Source organism: Staurois parvus, unplaced genomic scaffold, assembly GCF_062004578.1.
Source record: "Staurois parvus isolate SC_StPar_1 unplaced genomic scaffold, SC_StPar_1.0 ptg000011l, whole genome shotgun sequence".
In the NCBI taxonomy this organism is placed as follows: domain Eukaryota; kingdom Metazoa; phylum Chordata; class Amphibia; order Anura; family Ranidae; genus Staurois; species Staurois parvus.
Genome location: NW_028317807.1, coordinates 12,929,758 through 12,952,981, shown reverse-complemented (window position 1 = coordinate 12,952,981; position 23,224 = coordinate 12,929,758). Strand labels below are relative to the sequence as shown.

General features: G+C 39.9%; 1 protein-coding gene across 4 annotated transcripts in view; it reads right to left on the bottom strand.

The window, feature by feature from the left end:
- PARD3B (par-3 family cell polarity regulator beta) overlaps window positions 1-23,224 on the bottom strand; it is a 1,797,179-nt gene that overhangs the window by 760,591 nt on the left and 1,013,364 nt on the right. For all 4 annotated transcript variants that reach the window (XM_089670923.1, XM_089670934.1, XM_089670945.1 and 1 more), the window contains one exon: window positions 22,407-22,523. In XM_089670923.1, coding sequence (XP_089527049.1) covers window positions 22,407-22,523 — 117 coding nt within the window. The remainder of the gene's footprint in view (window positions 1-22,406; window positions 22,524-23,224) is intronic.

Here is a 23,224-nt window from a genome sequence, read left to right as displayed (position 1 = left end):
CAAAACCTCATCCCCACTGTGAAACATGGCGGAGGGAGCATCATGGTTTGGGGCTGCTTTGCTGCCTCAGGGCCTGGACGGTTTGTTGTCATTGATGGGAAAATGAATTCCAGAGTTTATCAAGACATTTTGCAGGAAAACGTACGACCATCAGTCCGCCAACTGAAGCTCCGCAGAGGATGAGTGATGCAACAGGACAATAACCCAAAGCATACAAGTAATTCAACAAAACAATGGCTGCAACAGCACAGAATACGCCTTCTGGAGTGGCCCAGTCAGAGTCCTGACCTCAACCCGATTGAAATGCTGTGGCATGACCTTAAGAGAGCAATTCACACCAGACATCCCAAGAATATTGCTACACTGAAACAGTTTTGTGAAGAGGAGTGGTCCAAAATTACTCCAGATCGTTGTGCAGGTCTGATCTGCAACTACAGGAAACGTTTGGTTGAGGTTATTGCTGCCAAAGGAGGGTCAACCAGTTATTAAGTCCAAAGGTTCACATACTTTTTCCTCTCTGCACTGTGAATGTTTACATGTTATGTGCAATTAAACCATTGCAACATCTAATGTTTGTGTAGTATTACGTTCAGCAGACTGTGTTCTTCTATTGTTGTGACTTAGATAACGTTCAGAGCACATTTTATGCCCAATTCATGCAAAACTCCACGTAATCCCAAGGGGTTCACATACTTTTTCTTGCAACTGTACATAGATATACATTCACATACATAGGGAAGCAGTTTTCTTGAGCTTTTCAGGCATTTTTTTTTACCACAAAAAAGCTTGCAAAACTCCTCAGTGTGAAAGTAGCCGTAGGCTAGAAAGCAGGCTCTTGGCCAAAAAAAGTTAGTACAATATTCACATGATAGAAAGGTCTGGGAACCAGGTGCCTCTAGACACTGAAGAGGAAAGTGAACATGACATACAGTCACCTGCCATATGTGTAGCACCAGCGAAAAAAATCACAGGTAAGCACTTTCACTCAAAATTTGCTGTAAAATTGTATTTCTGGAAAGCTAGGTACAAAAGGTGCATGCTCCTTCCACTTCAAACAAACTGCCACATTAGACCTACACTGAATGCTGTTTAAAAAGCAAATCCAGATAAAGTAAAACCTATTAGTGAGCAACTAATGGTAACCAGTAAGAACTGCAAATGCGCTGAAGTCGGAATGTTACAGCCCAGCTCCAGACTGAAAGATAAAAAAAAAACCCCTGCAGTGCCCAACCCCCCCCAAATCCCGTGGGCTGAACAAAAAAAAAACAAAAACAAAAAAAACATAGATTAATCAGCAGCACCCACCACTTTCAGAATACACTTAACAGCATCTGCAGCTGATTGGCTGCAGTTTGTGATTGATGGAAACTTTACCAACGAGTCTCTTTGACATAAGACCCTTGACCACTTGCCTACCAGACACTTTCACCCCCTTCCTGCCCAGGTCAATTTTCAGCTTTCAGTGCTGTCACACTTTGAATGACAATTGCGCAGTCATGCAATACTGTACCCAAACAAAATTTTATTATTTTTTGAGACATATAAAATTCTTTTGGTGGTATTTAAGCACCAGTGGGATTTTTATTTTTTATTAAACAAATGCAAAAAGACCAAAAAGTTTGGGGAAAAAAGTTTTTCTTAGTTTTTGTTATAAAATTTTGTAAATAAGTAATTTTTCCCTTTCACTGATGTGCGCTGATGAGGCTGCACTCATGAGGAGGCACTGATAGGCATCACTGGTGGGCACTGACAGGAATCACTGATGGACACCGATAGGTGACACCGATGGGCGGCACAGATGGGTACTAATAGACTGCACTGAAGTGGAAACACTGATAGGCGGCGCTTATGGGTGGACATTGACAGGCAGCACTGATGGGCACTGAAAGGCAGCATTGAGGGACACTGAGAGGTATCACTGACGGGCACTGAAGGGCAGCACTGATGATCAGTGCCCTGATTATCAGTATAGATGTCCCCTGTATGAATTGCCGCTTATCGGCTCTCCTCTCCTCATGTGCTGTCAGCGTGAGGAGAGGACTGTGGATAACCGGCATTTCTTGTTTACATGTGATCAACTGTAATTGGACACAGCTGATCACATGGTAAACAGCCTACATTATCAGCTCTTTTTCGTGACCGGTGATCCATTGTGTCCAAAGTACACAGCGCACCACCAATTGGCGTGCATGCGCAGCTAAAGTGGGAGGACATCATATGACGTCCTCCCAGGACAAGAGAACTCCCACCTGTCCGTCATTTCCCAATACAGCGGGCAGGAGGCAGTTAAACAAGTATTACAGTTATGTATTATACCTTTTTGTTCTCTACCCCTAGGCAAAAACTAAAGAAGACTGGCATACTACAGAAAAGAATGCGTGGATGATAACCTGACTTACTAATCAGTAAGACTATGTTGCATGTATATATTTGAAGATTTGTTTTCAATTATGACTGGGGTTAAAAATAAATAAATAAATAAATATATATATATATATATATATATATATATATATATATATAATATACTCACACATACACCATTTTATGTCTCTGCATAAGAGGCCCCTATATTACAATGCAACCCCAGCATATGAGACATACAGTTGTGTCCAAAATTATTCAACCCCCACTGAAATTGAGTGTTTTGGCCAGTTTGACATTGCTTTTGATCATTCAGTCATCTTGCTTACATTTACATTAAAGAGGCACTTGTAGGTCAGACAAATATAACATAACAGTTATAATGAAATAACCACAAATGTCTTTTCTGTGCTCACAGCATTATCAGTTTTATTCAACCCCCAAGTGACATTCAATCTTAGTACTTAGTACAGCATCCTTTTACAGTTATAACAGCTTTTAAACGTGAAGCATAGCTTGACACAAGTGTCTTGCAGCGATCTACGGGTATCTTCGCCCATTCTTCATGGGCAAAGGCCTCCAGTTCAGTCACATTCTTAGGCTTGCGCACTGCAACTGCTTTCTTTAAGTCCCACTAGAGGTTCTCAATCGGATTTAAGTCTGGTGACTGCGATGGCCACTCCAAAATGTTCCAGCCTTTCCTCTGCAACCATGCTCTAGTGGACTTGGAGGTATGCTTGGGATCATTGTCCTGTTGAAAGGTCCAACGTCTCCCAAGCCTCAGGTGTGTGACGGACTGCATCACGTTTCCATCCAATATCTCCTGGTACTGAAGAGAATTCATGGTACCTTGCACACGCTGAAGCTTCCCTGTACCTGCAGAAGCAAAACAGCCCCAAAGCATGATTGACCCTCCACCATGCTTCACAGTAGGCAAGGTGTTCTTTTCATCATAGGCCTTGTTCTTCCTCCTCCAAACATAGCGTTGATCCATGGGCCCAAACAGTTCTAATTTTGTTTCATCAGTCCACAGAACACTATCCCACAACTTTTGTGGTTTGTCCACATGGCTTTTGGCATACTGCAGTCGACTCTTCTTATTCTTTGGAGACAGCAAGGGGGTACGCCTGGGAGTTCTGGCACGGAGGCCTTCATTACGCAGTGTGCGTCTTATTGTCTGGGCTGAAACTTCTGTACCCACATCTGACAAATCTTTTCTCAGTTCCTCAGCAGTCACACGGGGACTTCTCTCCACTCTACGCTTCAGGTAGCGCACAGCAGTCGAAGTCAGCATCTTCTTTCTGCCACGACCAGGTAGCGTTTCAACAGTGCCCTTTGCCTTGAATTTGCGAATGATGCTTCCTAAGGTGTCTCTTGGTATGTTTAACATCTTTGCAATCTTCTTATAGCCATTGCCCTTCCTGTGAAGAGAAATCACCTCTTCTCTTGTCTTCCTGGACCATTCTCTTGCCTTCACCATGTTTGTAACCACACCAGTAAATGTCTAGAAGGAGCTGAGTATCACAGTCATTTTAAAGCTGCCTAATTGGTGCTTATTATGCTTGATTGCTGCTCGGTGACATCCACAGGTGTTTTCAATACCTGATGGAAAGCACCTGTATGAACCTCTGTTCTTCAGAGTGGTAGTCTTTAAGGGGTTGAATAATTGTGGCAATGAAGAAACCACATAAGAACCATTTACTACTGTATTACATAAACAATTGATGTCATTTTAGTTGCATTTGGGTAGTTACAACGTCCTTGTAGGATTTGATTCTGAATACAATTCCAAATGTACACTATAGTCCCTAAACCCCTTTACAGCATTGGGGGTTGAATAATTTTGGACACAACTGTATGACTCCTAGTCATTGACAGAGATACCCACCATGAAGACCTTATATTACTATATTGGCATGTAATACATCCATGGCTTCATCACTAGCCTGTCTCGTAGAAATAATGCTTCCAATAACAAATTTGTGCCAGCCACTGACTGTATACACAAATGATAACCAAATGTTTATACTGGGGCACAGAGTGTTGGACACTTTGGTAGATGACTGTTGCACTTGTAAAGAATCAGTGACCACCATTCATCTCAAAATAGGCACCCATGTGGTCATCTGTACGTCCAAATAATGACTTAATTTACTTACAAAAAGTGAATCAATGACGTCTATGGACTTCTATGCAGGCTGTATTTGCCCATGACAATCTTCTGATTGGAATTATAAATCCTACATAAAAGAATAAATCCTCCTGCTCTGCAACAAACCCTAGAAACACCCCCCCGAGTGGCCGCAGATACTTAAGTATATTCCCAATGGTGAAAACAAATGAAGACTGAATGATGCTGCGCTACTAATTGAAAGTCTAAAACTAAACCCGCACAATGTGAAATAAAAATCATATAACAAATAATAATACTAAGTTAAGAAAAATACCTGACCCAATAAATTGTGAACAAAAATATTGAGGAAGAAAATCACTCAATGCAAGTAAATGAAACCACACAGTGTAAATAAAAGTGACACTATTAAATAAATAAATAAATCCGTCACCAAATGGAGTGATCGATAGTAAATAAAATAATATAAAGAATTTTTATTTGTTATATGATTTTTTTTTCACATTGTGCGGGTTTAGTTTTAGACTTTCAATGAGTAGCGCAGCAACATTCAGTCTTCATAAATCCTACATAACAGACTCTGTAAACAAGTCATTGGAGGTCCTTGCTAGTGTTTTGAAATCATGATATGCAAATTCCAATTGCTGCTCTAGTTACAATTCTAGCTTGTCCCCTGGTCCCTGTTGTTATTTTCAGCCACCTGCTTTGACTTTCAACCTGTGGTTTGACTCTGACTACACCTGACCTCTGCCTATTTATGGATTAAATACTTAGTGTCAGTATTTTGCTGCAGGAGGCAACCCCCTCCTACAGTGAACCTGTGCTTTGCCCATCCAGGGCAACAGATTCACTTTAATGTAACCCTCCCCAGAAGTGTATCTTCCTTTTGCTTCCCTGCTGCTCCATTTTGCTGCCAGGAAAGAAAGGGAAGCCCTGTATAAGTCTCTGCAGTCATAGCTTATGCATGGCTTTGAAGCACTGTCACATGGAGTGAGTCACACACTCCTCCATACCTGGAAGTACCTGGAAAGTCCTTCAGTTTTCTGGCACTGGATGGAGTAATGGGGAGAAAAGGAAAGATAAGTATATGCTGGCAGTATGTAAGGGATTAAAGCTAAACTATGGCTTTACGTTGAGTCTTGTACAGTTGTACAGGCTCATCGTCTGTACTGACATAACTTTGATTTCACTGTACACTACAAGCTTCTTATAGTCTGTATTATAAGCTGAAGCAAGTTAGATACAGCCTACCTCATTACCTAGTTGGGGGATGTTCAGTGCTGATTGGCCCTGTACTGATCACATGCACCCTCCCTTAGGTTCCACAGTGAGTATATCAAGCATGCTTTACTGCATATACAGACTCATTTTACTGTTGTGGGTTTAGTAACACTTTAAGCTGTCCCCAGTGGGCAAGCCCAAGTTATGTGACCTGTGTATGCCACATACTAGACACTAGTGAATTCTCCATGCAGAAGTTCCTATGAAGATTTTACTCCCACTACTCTGCTTTTTGTGAGAGCCTGTGCCTACTACTAGTGACACAAGTGTCAACAGCAATCAATAACTGTTGTTTAAAACCCAGTTTAAAATGTTTCTCTTTCCTAATATCCGTTGAAATGTTGCTTCCCAAAAACAAAAGTCCACACACAAGCTTCAGGAAAAGTTAAAAAGAGTAGTTCAAAAATGGCCCAGCTCTACACTATATTTTCCTTCTCTGAGTTCTACACTGTATCTTTTCATAACATCCCACCATAATGGTTTGTATCGATTATACAAAAAAATATACTTGTCATCTCAAAATGAGACAATGTGTCACACTAGTAAAGGGAAAAATAAATTCAGTGTGCTCTTTAAAGTGAAGCTTGCATGTGAACAGCGGTACCTTCATAATCCTCTCAGTCAACTGTTTCAAGCACTAGGAATGTTTAGTCCAAACCAACTAAACAGAACTGTTACTGATATTCAATTTTGAACTTTTTGTCAAAATTCATAATCCTCCGCTTGGCCACTGGCATATGCAGAAAGCAGTGTCCCATGATTGTCTTAGGAAGGGCAGAGATACACTATATATTGCCAAGAGTATTGGGACGCCTGCCTTTACATACACATGAACTTTAATGGCATCCCAGTCTTAGTCCGTAGGGTTCAGAATTGAGCTGGCCCATCCTTTGTAGCTATAACTGCTTCAACTCTTCTGGGAAGGCTGTCCACAAGGTTTAGAAGTGTGTCTACGGGAATGTTTGACCATTCTTCCAGAAGAGCATTTGTGAGCTCAGGCACTGATGTCAGATGAGAAGGCCTGGCTCACAATCTCAGCTCTAATTCATCCCAAAGGTGTTCTATCGGGTTGAGATCAGGACTTTGTGCAGGCAAGACAAGATTCTCCATCCCAAACTCACTCATCCATGTCTTTATGGACCTTGCTTTGTGCACTAGTGCGCAGTCATTTTGGAACAGGAAGGGGACATCCCCAAACTGTTCCCACAAAGTTGGGGGCATGAAATTGTCCAAAATATCTTGGAATGCTGATGCCTTCCCTTCACTGGAACTAAGGGGCCAATCCCAACCCCTGAAAAACAACCCCACACCTTAATCGCCCCTCCATAAAACTTTACACTTGGCACAATGCAGTCAGGCAAGTACCGTTCTCCTGGCAACCGCCAAACCCAGACATGTCTATCAGATTACCAGACAGAAAAGCACGATTGGTCACTCCAGAGAACACATCTCCACTGCTCTAGAGTCCAGTAGTGGAGTGCTTTACACGACTGCATCCGATGCTTTGCATTGCACTTGGTGATGTAAGGCTTGCGTGCTGTTGCTTGGCCACGGAAACCCATTCCATGAAGCTCTCTACGCACTGTTGTTGTGTTAATCTGAAGGCCACATGAAGTTTGAAGGTCTTTAGCTATTGACTCTGAAAACAGTTCGAGACTTCTGCACACTGTGCGCTTCAGCATGTGCTGACCCCACTCTCATTTTATGTGGCCTACCACTTTGTGGCTGAGTTGCTGTAGTTCCCAGTTGCTTCCACTTTGTTATAATACCACTAACAGTTGACCGTGGAATATTAAGTAGCAAGGAAATTTCCCAAATGGTCTTATTGTACTGGTGGCAACCTATCACGGTACCACACTTGAATTCACTGAGCTCCTGAGAGCGACCCATTCTTTCATAAATGTTTGTAGAAGCAGTCTGCAGGTGCTTGATTTTATACACCTGTAGCCATGGAGGTGTTTGGAACACCTGAATCCAATAATTATACTTTTGGCAATATAGTGTATCTGAACTGAGTGAGTTGTAATTGACAGCAGGTTGAAGCTTCTCTATGCTGTGTAAGAGGCAAGTGGCCTTCAATTGGAGAAAAACTTGGTCTCTTTGGAAAAACTATAGCAGAATTTTTGATAATTACTGTAATTATGCACAGGTCAGTTATTTATAAATTCAACATTTCACATTTGGCAGGAGTTATTGTATATTGGCAAAGGAAAGGATTACTTTAAGTCACAAGATAATTTCTGCCTACTACATTGATCAATTTATTATGTGTTTGTGTTGTGTACTGCTCTGGTGGAATTGTATTAAATGACATCTCTATGAAATGGAAGTTTGTCACGAGTGTCATGTGAGCAAAATCCAGCCAGCCATGACTATTATTTAGTGCTAAGTGCAATGAGACTGACATTTGTCCATAAATCTTCACCATAGAATAGACAAAAGCAGACATATATATTTGTATAGCCAATAGTACACCATAGCACTCTGTAGTATACTCAACAATCCCACTTTTCTTGAGACATCAGGTTTTGGAGAATTGAAATAAAACAAATTCTAGTTTTCAAAGGCAATTTCAATGAACATGATTCCCAAGTCATAAATCACATGAATTTTGTACTGGAAAACTGGAGGACAGGTCTTTGCATTTTCAGAAATATGACAGCAACTGTGTTGCATCTATGGCAAGGTCAAAATGTGCTATTGTTAAGCTATTGCTATTTGACTTCTGCATAAAGTACATGTAAACCCCAAATGAATGATGTTGCCTACAATTTAAATGCACCCTAATGAGACATGCTGCATCCAAAGAAATGCAGCACAAGGTAAAGTAAGTCAAACACAGCTTCTGGGCTGCCATGTGTGCTGCTCCTTTAAAGTCAAATACACATTAACTACTTGGAAACAACACATGTCAGCATGAGGCCGTAGTATGCTAAAGCCCCGTGTATCTTAAATAACTGCAATTTTTTTTTAAAATACTGTTTTAATCTTTTTAATCCTCTTTTGCATATCTGCATCACTGAGAATGTGTGACAGAGTGACAACACAGGAAAAAAACTGGAAGACAGGGAAGAGCATTGTCATCCTGCCTGAACAAAGACCATCATTGCAGGAACGCCAAAAATTATTTTAACCCTTTGGCGCCTCCCGCTTAAAAGCCAGGAGGCAGGGCTCTGGGTAATTTGACCGTTGTGATTGGCTGTCACAGTGGTCACATGATCGGAAAGCTCCCAATCTTTCAAGTATGCATCAGGATCTTAAATATAAACAACCAATTCTCACGAACAGTCCCAAATACCACTGAAACTAAGCCCTTTAGTGTAAAATCTAAACCATATATTGGAAAGCAGCTCACACTAACACATACTCCTGGCACATACTCCTGGCATGTGTACAAGTTCTAATACATATAAAATGCAGTGCCGCGCTCTCTTTAAATATGTGATTGCTAACAAAGTAAGCAACAGTGACCATACGTGAAATTTGTTTTGTGAAAATCATGAACGTATGTGAAAAAAAGTCTTTAAATATAAAGTTTTTCTTCAACTTGAAAGCAACTTCACAATTTCATATCTTCATGCAATGTAAATCCTCCACCACAAACACCAGATGTGCCCTCACTTGGAGTTTTTGACCTCACTGTGTAGTGTGGTCAAAAAACGCTTGAGTGGACGCTCAGTAAATCGCAAATGGCAGCCTGCCTGGAGTTTGCCAAAAGGCACCTGAGGGACTCTCAGATCATGAGAAACAAAACTCTCTGGTCTGATAAAACAAAGATTGAACTCTTTGGCCTGAATGCCAAGCGTCATGTCTGGAGGAAACTAGGCACCGCTCACCACCTGGCCAATACCATTCCTACAGTGAAGCATGGCAGTGGCAGCATCATTCTGTGGGGATGTTTTTCAGCGGCGGGAACTGGGAGACTAGTAAGGATCGAAGAAAAGATGAATGCAGCAATGTACAGAGACATCCTTGATGAAAACCTGTTCCAGAGCACTCTGGATCTTAGACTGGGGCGACGGTTCATCTTTCAACAGGACAACGACCCTAAGCACACGGCCCACATAACAAAGGAGTGGCTATGGGCCAACTCTGTGAATGTCCTGGAGTAGCCCAGCCACAACCCGATTGAACATCTCTGGAGAGATCTGAAAATGGCTGTGCACCAACGCTCCCCATCCAACCTGATAGAGCTTGAGAGGTACTGCAAAGAAGAATGGGATAAATTGCCCAAAAATAGGTGTGCCAAGCTTGTATCATCATACTTAAAATGATTGAGGCTGTAATTGGTGCTAAAGGTGCTTCAACAAAGTATTGAGCAAAGGCTGTGAATACTTACGTACCTGTGGATTTTTAATTTTTTATTTTTAATAAATTGCAAAGATTTCAAAACAAACTTCTTTCACGTTGTCATTATGGGGTATTGTTTGTAGAATGTCGAGGGAAAAAATTAATTGAAACCATTTTGGAATAAGGCTGTTACATACCAAAACGTGTCAAAAGGTAAACGCTGTGAATGCTTTCTGGATGCACTGTATTTAGCTATTTGCCTGGTTCCACTTTTATAGTGGTAAATAGAAACTGACTGCTCATAGTCTGTTGGCATTTATTGAAATGTACAGTGAAACAGTAAAGTAGCCATAGATGGATATGTACATATTTAAGTTATTAACCCCGAAATAAAAACCACCAATGTAATTTTAGATGTATCTTTTTGTAACCTCAGTTGCCCTTCATTCATTAATAACTAATAAGCAAATAGAGTGCAGCGTCATTCACTTTTAAACTATGTACTGAAAAACCAAGTAAAAAAGACTGGAGGATGACTTTTAAGTCCTCTCCAACTGACAGATGGTACAGATTTCTTTACATGTCAGACTACTATTAATAAATGAAACCATCTTTTAAAGAGTAGAACATGTTCCTGCTAACCGGCAAGCACGGAACTGATGTGGGAATCTGAAGAGTGAAAACACAATATCTATGTTTTACAATAAGATTGATTGAACAGCTGAATCTGTCACGATGCACTTCTTGTGAATGTGGGCAAAAGACATTTTCTGTCAGAATTTTGAATTTAGGATGTCAAACACATATATTTCTGGAAAACAAATGTTCATTTGTTCTACATTTTGCTGGTAGGTTCATGCACAGTATGCCAGTACAAATCAGCTAAATATACCATTATCATGTTTTGTGTCAGTAAATATGTACTGCTATAAGATGCTGCACATTATGTCAATAAGCAGTTGTTTCTATATGATGCTATACCATGTTGGTTAACATCTGGCACTACAAATTACTGTATGTCAGCAAACATATGAAACACCAAGATTCTGTAACATAGGCCAGTAAGCAGTTGTTACTATAAGATGCTGCATAGTACGTTAGTAAACATTTAGCAATACAACACACTGAACAGTAGTAATAAAAACATTCAATTTTTATAGAATACTGTTCAGAAGAAGTCCACCCCCAGAAGATGCTTTAGGGTAAGAAACTAAACAAATGACACCCCTAAAAAAATGCGCTATAAAGGTTCAGACCTATAGTAGTGGTGGGGATGGGGGAGAAGGAGACATGATGGGGTTAATTTACTAAAGCTGGAGAGTCCAAAATCAGACTCCCTTCTGCCTAGAAACCAATCAGCTTCTAACCTCAGCTTGTTCAATGAAGCTTTGGCAATGAAACCTGGAAGCTGATTGGTTTCTATGCAGAAGGGAGTCTGATTTTGGACTCTCCAGCTTTAGTAAATAAACCCTGATGCGTCCAGGAACCTTAATGGAAGGCCACCTTTAATATAGTGGAAGTACCTGGCAATGCTAAATGTAGCAAATAGTGTAGAGTTGTTTCCGTATTTGAAGTGGTGTGGGTGCAAATGATTTTTACAGGGCCTGGACAGTGCTGGATTGGCTTATTGATACTGGGTACCATTATGTACTCCTGTAGATATTGGAATTAGTCCACTCCAGTATTTGGTCAATTATCATATGAACTGTGAGTCAGGGAGGGAGTCTTTCACAAATGTTGAATCACTGTCTCAAACACTCCTGGTCTCTGAGTGCTGTACCGTTTAAAATTTGTGCTTTATGCTCACTTTTATTGTTTTTGATGGGACAACCTGTCCCTTTAAAAACAATAATGCATTTAACTGCTCACTGGTCTTATATTATTCCCTTATTGATAACTAATCCGCATTCTGAAATCTTAAAAGACAATAGTTTTAGTGAAGTTGTCTTGTACAGGTAAATGTAAAAGCCCTGCTCCCTCCCCTCCCTTGCCCACTATAACTGCTTACTTTAAGATTCCCTCCAGAGATCTTCACTATGAAAACCCTGCCTGCCTTTCTACTTGTATACCACAGAACACTCCAGGACAGGAAGGCAGCTATTTAAAGTAGACCTGAACTCAAACAAGCAAAACTTTCTATGCTATAAGGAATATTTAGAGCACCTAAGCAGCACCCTGAAAATCTACATTTTGTCTTGAAATCCTCCTGTAAAACAGACGTTTTGTGTATTTCTTAAGTGTGCCTAGGTACTTTAGTGCCTTGCGCCTCAAGGTAGTATACCTGCACTGTTAGATCATCTAAGGAACTCTGCCTCTGATTGGTAGTCTTATGATCTGGAGAGAGATTTGGTGATGCCACTACAGTGCTGATTGCTGTTCTCCTTGATGGACAGACAGCTGTACCTGAGGACCTGCAGTGCAAGGATCTCCCTGTTTTTTCTTCATTCATTTTCTGGATCTATGTTTTATCTACTTCTCTTGCTGCTTCTTGAATATTCCCTCACCAGTCGTCAACTCACTAGTCATCACTGCCACAGTTCAAGTTCTCTTTCAGAAATATATCACAAGTATTCACATTTTTAATCTAGGCTTCAGGAATGTGATTTGAATAAGTTAAAAAATCAGCAATACACAAGGATCTTCATGAGTAAGCATATGCAAATTTTACTTTAAGATACAACAGGATAGTAGCAACATAATCAAGAGCAATCATTAGGATTGCAAATTCATTTGTTGTAACATGATAATGAATATATAAAACTAACATAATTGATCCAGAGCAATTTATCTTCAGAAATCATGACACAATAGACATAGCAACAATGAATTTTCATGATGTTAAAGGCCTGGAACATGCAGAATACTGGGCTCTGTGTCTTATAAGTTGTAATCATGAAACCCATAAACGAATTAAGCAACCAAAAGTTCGTACACATTTGAAACTCTTTGTTCTACAATGCAGATTGTTGAAAATACAATTATTCACACATACCAAAAAATATAGATATATATGCATGCAGAGGGGAACCATAGCATAAGCTCAATGTCACCTATGCCAAGGTAAGAGGTGTATATAGGCTACAGCACCCCCAAAACCACAACTAGGTTAGTCAGCACTCAGGCAGTGGAAGTAATTAATTGTAGTTGGGCCACAGATTTATCATGGCTGCATTTGGGGTCTATTGTTGTTTGCTTGCAGGATCAATTGTTGTTGCTGGGGGGGGGTTATTATTGCTACTGGGGATCTAATGTTGCTGGGGAATTTATTGTTGCTGCTGGATGATCTATTGTTGCTAACAGGGTAATATATTATTGTTGTTGGCTGGAGGGTTTATTATTGCTACTGGGGGGTTTATTTTTTGCTACCAGGAGATCTATTGTTTCTGTCAGAGGAGTCTATTGTTGCTGCTTTCATTATTGCTGGTAGGGGGATCTATTGTTGCTGGAGGGAGAAGATTTTGTTGCTGCTGGGGGATATCTATATCATTTATTTTTACTCGCTAAAAGGGGCAGTGATGGAAGATGGGTATGGGGCAGTGATAAGGATGAGTTGGTGAAGTGGGGAAACCAACTATTCTCTGAGAGAAGAAAGCCTTGGTTGCTGGTATATGACTCACAGTATTCTGCTGGAAGTTTAAAGGGAAAGTGTTATGTAAAAAAGGTCTTCTACTGATGGTGCTAATTATATGCTTGCTAGATTTTCATCACAAAGATGAAAAGTAAGGTAATCAAACAACATTTTTATTAAATCTGTTGTATTTCAGAGACTGTTTGAGCCATATGACCATCACAAAAGTGCTTTCTTATACAGAGCATTACTGTTACTGTCATACTTCTGTGAAATAGAGAGACAGTTTAGTTATGAATACTGCTTCCTAGGGTTCTTCTTTAATGTGTTTGAAAAATCTGAAGGTTTTTTTTTTTACAGTCATGCATGAAGATTAAAAAACCTTCAGTATGCATATCCCCTCTGCTGCCCCCCAATACGTACCCGGGCCCGAGCCCAATCCAGCGATGTGGACGAGAGCAGCTGTTGTCCCTCCTCTCTGCCTCCTCATTGGCTCAATGACAGCAGCAGGAGACATTGATTGACAGGCTGTCAATCACAACCAATGAGGAGGGTAAGGGTGGGCCGAGCCCTGTTCTGTGTGTCTTATGGACACACACACAGTGGGACCCAGAAGCGAGCACGTACAAGTGCCCCCATAGAAAGCAGCTTGCAGGGAGGAGGATCCCAGAACACTGGAGGGGGCCTGAGAAGAGGAGGATCTGGGTTGCTCTGAGCAAAACCCTTGCACAGAGCAGGTAAGTATATATTTTTTTCTTTTTAATTAAGCCTTTAATATCATTTTAAGTGGTATCTCTATCTAGAGCAGTGGTTCTCAACCTTCCTAATGCCACGACCCTTTAATACAGTTCCTCATGTTGTGGTGACCCCCAACCATAAAATGATTTTTGTTGCTACTTCATAACTGTAATTTTGCTACTATTAGGAATCGTAATGTAAATATCTGATATGCAGGATGTAGTTTCATTGTTACAAATTGAACATAATTAAAGCATAGTGATTAATCACAAAAACAATTATAATTCATGAAGTGTCGTTTTACCTCCAATACTGCTGCTTTCAACACAGTAGCTGCTTTTAACAGAGTAGCTGCTTTCAACTCAGCAGCTGCTTTCTACACAGTAGCTGCTCTTTACATGTGCGACTGGTCCACAAAAGTACATTATGGTGCCAACCCTGTCACATACACCTGTATTTGTACGGGGTGTATGTGATGGGGTTGGCGCGATGATGTCATCACGCCGGGTACTCGTATGTGGGCGTATCTGCATACGGGCGGACCCGCCTGGAGACGGATAGAGGAGCGGTGTCTCGGTTCCTAAGACCATCGAAAATATGTGTTTTCTGATGGTCTTAGGCGACCCCTGTGAAAGGGTCATTTGAACCCCAAAGGGGTCACGACCCACAGGTTGAGAACCGCTGATCTAGAGGCTATTTTCTTTTGCTTCCAGCAAAACTGTCACTTAAAAAAGATGTTTCTTGATTGGTTCATGGATGGTCTGATACTGCAAGAACTAAATCGACAGGTAGATCATCCTATACTGAACCTTGCTTTGCTTATGAGTCCGAAAAATCCATATGTGCTATATGACATTATTTCTGCCACAGTGAGAGAATCTTTCGGTAGCCTAAAGAGTAATTTAGTCATAATTCCACATATTGCATCAAATTCCATTACACAAGAAGCCCACAGTTTCATAGTTTCCAGTTTCTATTATTTAACAGTTGCTATTGGTTGATTGTTCTTTAATCAATATCTAGTTAATGTGCTGCTCTGATGCCTAATACATACATGCCTGTATTTCTTTTTGTAGCCTCAGGCTATATGAAAAAGTGAACAAGAAGGAAAAAGTGTAATATTAATGATAACTCATCTATATTGTACAGCAAATCTGTAACTCCGATATGTCCTATGTGATACTGATTATAACTGTGTGGTTAAATAGTTAATGAATGTGTTTGAACCTATTGTAAAATGCATATTAAATTCTTCAATATTTTACTACAGTTTGTCACAGAATAATATTTTGTTATTACAACAAAGCACTAGGAGTTTTATGTCTAAACTATAGGCTTGTAGATCAAACTGTGAAATATGATTTACTGTTTAATTTCTACTAAGGCGGCTATTCAACCTGTTCAATAAGATTTCATCTGTACGCAAATATAAGTGGATGTCTGGCTTACAACCCATAGCGCTATTTGGCATAACACTATTTCTTCTTTAGGCTTGACAATGATTCATGTGACGTGTATGTTTTAACTTTTGATTTGCGATTTCAATACATTTTATACCATTAAACAGAACCAGAGAAAAACTGCAATAACCACAAATTTTACAGGGTGAAATATAACACGCTACAGCTACAAAGCCTTAAGTGTTACATGTAATACCTTCCATACTTTTTATACAATTCTTATGAACGTGTTACTTATGCCAACTTAAAGTGAAACACCAGCCAAAAACAACAACATACAAATGAATTGCCCATTAAAAGATACAATCGTAAAACCAGCTTTTGCTCCAATTTTCACCTTCAGCTCAGAGATTTTCACAGCAGTTATTATTCCTGCCACTAAATATCCTCGGACTGATGGCCAGATTCATTCACCTACTTTTTCTGAGCCCAGGTTATCTTGAACCCACCCCAGCCTTTGATTGACAGTAAAAAGAAAAGCACAGTGATAAGCCCATTTCTTGGCTGCTTTGTGTTCCCTTTCTATCAGTATGCTCTTTGTCAGTACATGAACTGTTTGACTCCTTGTTCTGCTTCTTCCTTTCACACTCCAGCCCTGCAGGAACCACATGAAACTAATACCAACATATTTTTATGATGTATAGATGAATACAGAGGTGAATTAAATTTGCGTCCTTTAAAACTGCTTAGAGTTCAGCTTTAGCAACATGTTACACTTGTAATCAGCAACCCCCAATATCCAAAGCACCCCCCCCCCCATGACAATGTAAGGGGTTCTTCTAATCTGCAGCCACTGTCACTTTTGAATTGTGATCGGCTGTGTGCGGCTCAATTCACAGAGGCATGCCATTCATATCCAGAGATCTGTGAATGAATGAACTACAAGTCCAGTCTGACCCCAGAGAGACTTTTACTTCTTAAAGGGATACAAGTGTGGTAATCATTGCACTGATAGTCCATTGAGTGCCGGTTCACACTGTGACATATGCAAGTTGAAAGCAATTTGTGAGGGGACTGGGCATAGCAGGAGATGAAATTTGTACCACACCCGCATTAAACTCGCACGACCCTTTTTTGGACCAGACCAAATTTGCACTGCATATATGTGAACAGCCTGCATTGAAAATAATGCTTTTGTAGATTACAAGCTAATCTATGCTTTGCGGATCGCAGCTGATCCGCCTAGAATTTGCATCAGTGTGAACAGGCACTGACACTTCCTTCAGTTCCCTAACTCTAGCAGAGGTAGAGGCAGAGAGCTGGAGGAAGAGCCTGTAGAAGCCTGAAATTGCACCCACGATCCACTGATTGCAGGTGCAACACTTTGTAGACTCCTGTGAAAAAAAAAAACCCCACACATTTTTTGTGTAGTGGGCAACACTGTGGCTAAGTGGTTAGCACTTCTGTCTAGCAGCACTAGGGTCATTGGTTTGAACCCCAACTATGGAACTACCTGTGTAGAGTCTACATGTTCTCCCTCAACCTGTGTGGGTTTGCCCCGGGTACTCCAGTTTCCTCCCACACTCCAAAGACATGCTGATAGGTTAATTGGCTCCTGTCCAAATTGGCCCTAGTGTGTGTATGTATGAATGTGAGTTAGGAAACCTTAGATTATACACTCCTTGAGGGTTAGGGACCAAAGTGAATGTACAATATATGTAAAGCTCTGCAAAAATTGATGGTGCTACACAAGTACCTGTAATAATAAAAATAATATTTCCCGCAAAAATATGTTCATTTACATTTTTTGTAAGTGAATTTAGCCTGTAAATTAGTTTGTGACTAGGGGTGCCTAAAACAAACGTCACACTTGCTTGAAATACATTTAAAATCTTTATTTGTTAGGAGCAACAAATACAGCCAACAGGCAATGGCTGGACACATCAGACATTGATTTGATTTAGTTTTTTCTGTTTATGCACTTTGTAAGCTGCCAATCGATAAATAAAAACAATTTATTACAGCGATTTTGAAAGCATCCTGTACTTTGAAGCATTTTTTCACAAAGTGCCTAGAACTTTTGCATAGTACTGTTTATGTGCGTGTGTGTGTCTGTGTATGTCTATACAGTCTGTACCAGTCAAATACATACCTTGACAACACCCTTATGTTGCTCTTACGGTGTACACCCTTAGGGTTCATGTACACAGGGCGTTTGAAAAACTTTTCTGAATGCTTGAAACTGACTGTTAAAAAACATAGGTTAAAAACGTCAGTTTAGCCACGTTTACCTACCGCATTTATCCACATTTATACTCATTTGCGTTTAGAAGCGTTTTTTAAAGATAACCTCAGGAGACCCTCCCAAATGCCCAGAATGCACTGAAAAATTGTAAATAACTATTTCAGTCATTTTGTCAGAAATAGAGAGAGCAGAAGCAGAGAGACCACAACTTTCTGATAGTGTTTCAACTGTGGCAAAAACGGCTCGTGAAACATGCTTGGCACTGTGGGAGGAGCTACATAGTGCTGTAATGCCTGTAATGCCCCCAGATGCATTCTGGAGTGCACACAACACTCCTTGTGCTTTTTTTGCTGTGTTTTGATGTGTTCCAGTACAGTTCTGTGCAGAAATAATGCAGCACGTTCTACCATTTTTGCTTGTACGCGAAACCTGGAACTGACTGCACTGGTGTACTAGATCCATTTGAATACATGGAAAACACTCTGCATGCATTTTTGATGAAAAAAAAAGGCATTGGACAGCAGCTGGATATGGACCAGCCCAAAAAAGCATCTAAATGCAAACACGCATAAACGTGTTCACGCGGGTTACAAGCGTTTGGCGTTTGAAACGCCGGTAAACTACTCCTGAATGCGATTTTTGTGCTTTAAAAAAAATACCTGTAACCTGAACTATCCTTAACCTTCCCAGTACTAGTATAGAAAGCGCTTTAGTACATAAAATAGGAACTGGAGGTTTCTATTATGTGAAGAATATGAGTGAAAAAGATATTGAAGGAGTATATACAATATATAGCTCACATATGAATCTTTAATATGGTAACATACATTTAGTTTTCACATATGCTGTGCGTTACTGAAAAATAATTGTTTAGCACACAGGACAGTTCCCATCTAAGGCCCCTTTTGTACACAGGGCCTATTCTGTGTTCTGTTCCTGAACGCATAGGGCCTTAAACGTGAGTACCATTCAGTAGTGTTCAGCTCTTTCCAACCGCAAAATATTTCAGTCTTTCATAGACTTTGACAGGTTGCAGGCAGCAGAACTGAATGCTGCACCTGTTCCTCAGGGGCGCACTAAAACATTGGGATTGGACACACTGGGGCTAATGTAAAAGGTTTCTGAAAGTTATCTGCTACCGTTTAATGCACAGAAGTTTGCAAAATGTGTTCCAATGTTAATATTCAATGATTCTTATAAAGAATATTTACTAAATAGTCAAAGAATGTTTGTAAGAAAAAAGTTGATCTAAGACGAGCCTACGTAATCTAAAAACATAATATTGAGTTGTAAACAAAATGACTCTACATGGGCGATTGGTTCCTTGTAAAGCCAGCATTGCTCCTAGATGCCAACAGATAATCTTCTTGTAACATAGAAAAGTAAATGGAACATGCTACATGGCTCACAGGCACCCATGACAGCCACAGGTAATTATAGTATTGTAAGCTTCTTGCAATTATTAGTAGAAAAGTAAACGTGATATTCAGGTATGCAGCAGAGTGACCAACAGGCTTCCCCATACAATGAAACCCTATTTATAGCATATCACAATTAAAAAGCAAGTATGATGGTTTTTGGTTGGTTTAATTTTGACTTTCTGAATATTTACAAATGTACAAACGTTTTAGAGATAATTACGTAAATGTTTATATGAAATTTTCATTTTACAAATAAATATTTGCTAATGACTACATCCACAACAGTTTTCAAAGCATGCTCGGCTGTCTTAAATGTGGGCTCTGACTGCGTTCTTGGAACTCCCTCTGTGTAGCTGAGTCAGTTGTAATGGTCCTCCTGCCTTATAACATGTTAGGAGAGAGAGGGAGGCGTATATATGCTTCCTCTGTGGGTCAATCTGCAATGTGTATAATCTGATCTCTTTTCTGTTTAGGTCCACCTCCTTCATTTATTATCTGAGTGTCTTGAATGTTGGTGCTCCTGCTTAAAGCTCACCACTTGCTGCCTAAGAATGGTTAAGAAACATTCATATGCAACAATTCATATCCACACAGTTTACAAGAAACAAAAACTATATTGAAAAAAAAAATCGTCCTGAATATATTAAACAAAATATTACCTTTAACTATATTATTTTTCAAGTTAACAAAATACTAGAACATATGTTATCTCTCAATAGAGATACTGGTTATCCATTTTTAACTCTTTTACCTAGGCTCTTTAAATGGCCATGATACCCAGAGTTTGTGGACAGGGTTCCTGATATTGCCACCTATCAGCTCCCAAAGGTCAGTAGCATTCTTTGGATGGATGAAACTAAGATTAATCTGTACCAGAATGACAGGAAGAAAAAAGTGTGGAGAAGGCTTGGAACAGCTCATGATCCAAAGCACACAACATCATCTGTAAAACATGGTGGAGGCAGTGTGATGGCATGGACATGCATGGCTTCCATTGGCACTGGGTCATTGGTGTTTATTGATAATGCGACAGAAGACAAAAGCAGCCGGATGAATTCTGCAGTGTTTAGAGATATACTGTCAGCCCAGATTCAGCCAAATGCAGCAAAGTTTATTGGACGGCACTTCACAGTACAGACGGACAATGATCCAAAACACACTGCAAAAGCAACCCAGGAGCTTTTGAAGGAAAAGAAGTGGAATATTCTGCAATGACCAAGTCAGTCACCTGATCTCTACCCAATTGAGCATGCATTTCACTTACTGAAGGCAAATCTAAAGGCAGAAAGACCCACAAAGAACAAATGCAGACAGCTGCAGTTAGAGCCTGGCAAAGCATCAGCAAAGAGGAAACCCAGTCTTTGGTAATGTCCATGGGGTCCAGACTTCAGGCAGTCATTGCCAGTAAAGGATTCTTAACAAAATATTAAAAATGAACATTTTATTTATGATTTGTCCAATTACTTTTGGTCCCTTAAAAAAGGAGGGATGGCTACTCTTAACAGCTATTTGGATGTATATACACTCAAATTAAACCTGAGATGTGCACTTTCAGCCCATATCCATTATATAAGTATAGCTTGAATATGTTTTGGTAAATACCTGAAAAAAAACTAAAATTGTGCCCGTGTCCAAAAATATATGGACCTAATTGTATATGTAACGCTAACATAAAGGGGTTAAACATTGCAGAGTTAACCTAACATGAAGCACATTGGTGCTTGTTGACAGCACAAGATTAAAATAACCTGTTAGTGCTAATCTAAACTGTAAGTATACAGCACCTAGTGCATCATGTACTTGAATGTAGCATAACCCCTCTACCCAAAAGTGTTGTAGGTCCTGGTTTGTGCTAGGTAAATGTCATTGATATTGACTTCAGCACAACACATATTACTATTAAGTGAACAATGACTACACATCTGGATCAAACCTTGGGCTAGGAGGACCCACACTGGACAGATGGGCAACTCTTCTGTACTATGCTTTCATTGTGTTAGGCTATGGAGGAAACCTGGCCCAAGAAATAGCCATTTGGAGACTCAGCTCTGATTTTAGGAGGTTTAGAAGCACATGATCAATTTTTCTTGGTGTTTAATTTAACTTTGTCTTCCCTACTGCATACACTTATCCTCCTTTCAGCATAGAAGAAATGCCTGCGTAATATGAGTCACCAGAGGGTTATTGAGAACCAGCGTAACAACGATTGGCCCAGCACTGTCACATGGTTTGGGTACCATGCCTTTTCATACTGGGTACTTCATTTGGTTCCTAGCCCTGAAGAGAGTGAAAAAACTAAACTGGGAAGGTCTGGGGGATTAAGCAACAATAGTAATTTGCCCTGAAGAGGCAACACAAGCTTGCTTTTAGCTGAAGGCAGTATACAAAGACTGCTGTTGTTTACACTCCCGAATTACAGTGGAGATATCAGTTGATGGAGATCGGCCACAACACTCTACTACTACTATATTACTGTAGTAAACTGAAGCTTTAAGCGTTTACTGTCTTTCCAAAATATTATTACTCTTTGTACTGCTCACTGAGAAAGACAGGACTCATACTAGATTGCTACTGTAACGCAGGTTAACACATAGGTATACGTGCAATGCAATGCAGTACCATTCATTCTGGCACCTCATATACAATTAAAACTGTACTCTGTTGTCAAGAATAGTGCAAGTGTTTATTTTCTTGCTTTAAGGTATGTTGAAAAATCATTTAAAATTAATGGGCTGGCTAACACAAGGTGGCTGAACACAGCATGCCCAGACTAATGCAGTATGTCTGTTAAGGCATGCTTAAGTGTGAATGGGACCTGGACCAAATGTCAACAGCAGGTAGTAAGTACTAGACTGGAATTCCTAACCAGCTGGAGCTCTGCACATACCATTTGCACATAGCTGGTCAGCTGGTTTTTAAAGGATATATCACTTTCATTTTCTAACCATTTTCTTTTCAAAGTTCTTACCTGTCACGTTCTTCCTTCATCCTTTCAAAATCTTGCTCCTCCTCCTTTCTGGCAGTTTTAGGACTACCTTTCTGATCGACTTTTCCTCCTTTATCATCTTTATTCTTTTTCCCAAACCTAAAGTAAAAAAAAGAACAAAAAAAAAAAAAACAGAATTCAATCTCGCCTCTTCTGTCAATATTCAGGAATAATTCTCAGAACATGTGGGAAAATCCAGCTGCTTTAACACAGGACAGACATAGAAACCAGAGATCAGCTAACAAACTCTCATTGTTCAAGGAACTTATTTTGACAAATATCCAACAGGAGTAAAAATGTTCTTACCAGCACAACGCTGATAAAAATTTTGCTCTATATTTAGATACAGAGCTGCTTTAATGGCACACTATAATTTAATTCACTGGAGAGGCTGAAACACAAAAGCTGTTAATGCTGAAAAAAACACATGGAACACAAACTATACGCTGTTACACATCAGTGCTGCAGAAGGAAAACAAAGCTGAAAAAGTCAATGGACAAAGCAGGCAGCAGGAGCCTAATGCATTATTAGTTTGGTGTTTCTGATAAGAAAATTAGAAAAGTACATTTATAGCAGTGACATTGAAAGCTTCCAACAGTGTCTGAAAAACATACCTGGGACTAATTAATTACCCACTCACTTGTCAGCTTTTAATTTCTCGCCCCTTGTTTAGTCTAATTAATCACCATCTTTAATAGAGCGGTTACCTTCACTTTACTGCAGTGGCATTACACGCACAGGCAATTCCTGTTATCAACTTGTTCAGGTACTGAAGAAAAAAACTACTCTACCAACAAGC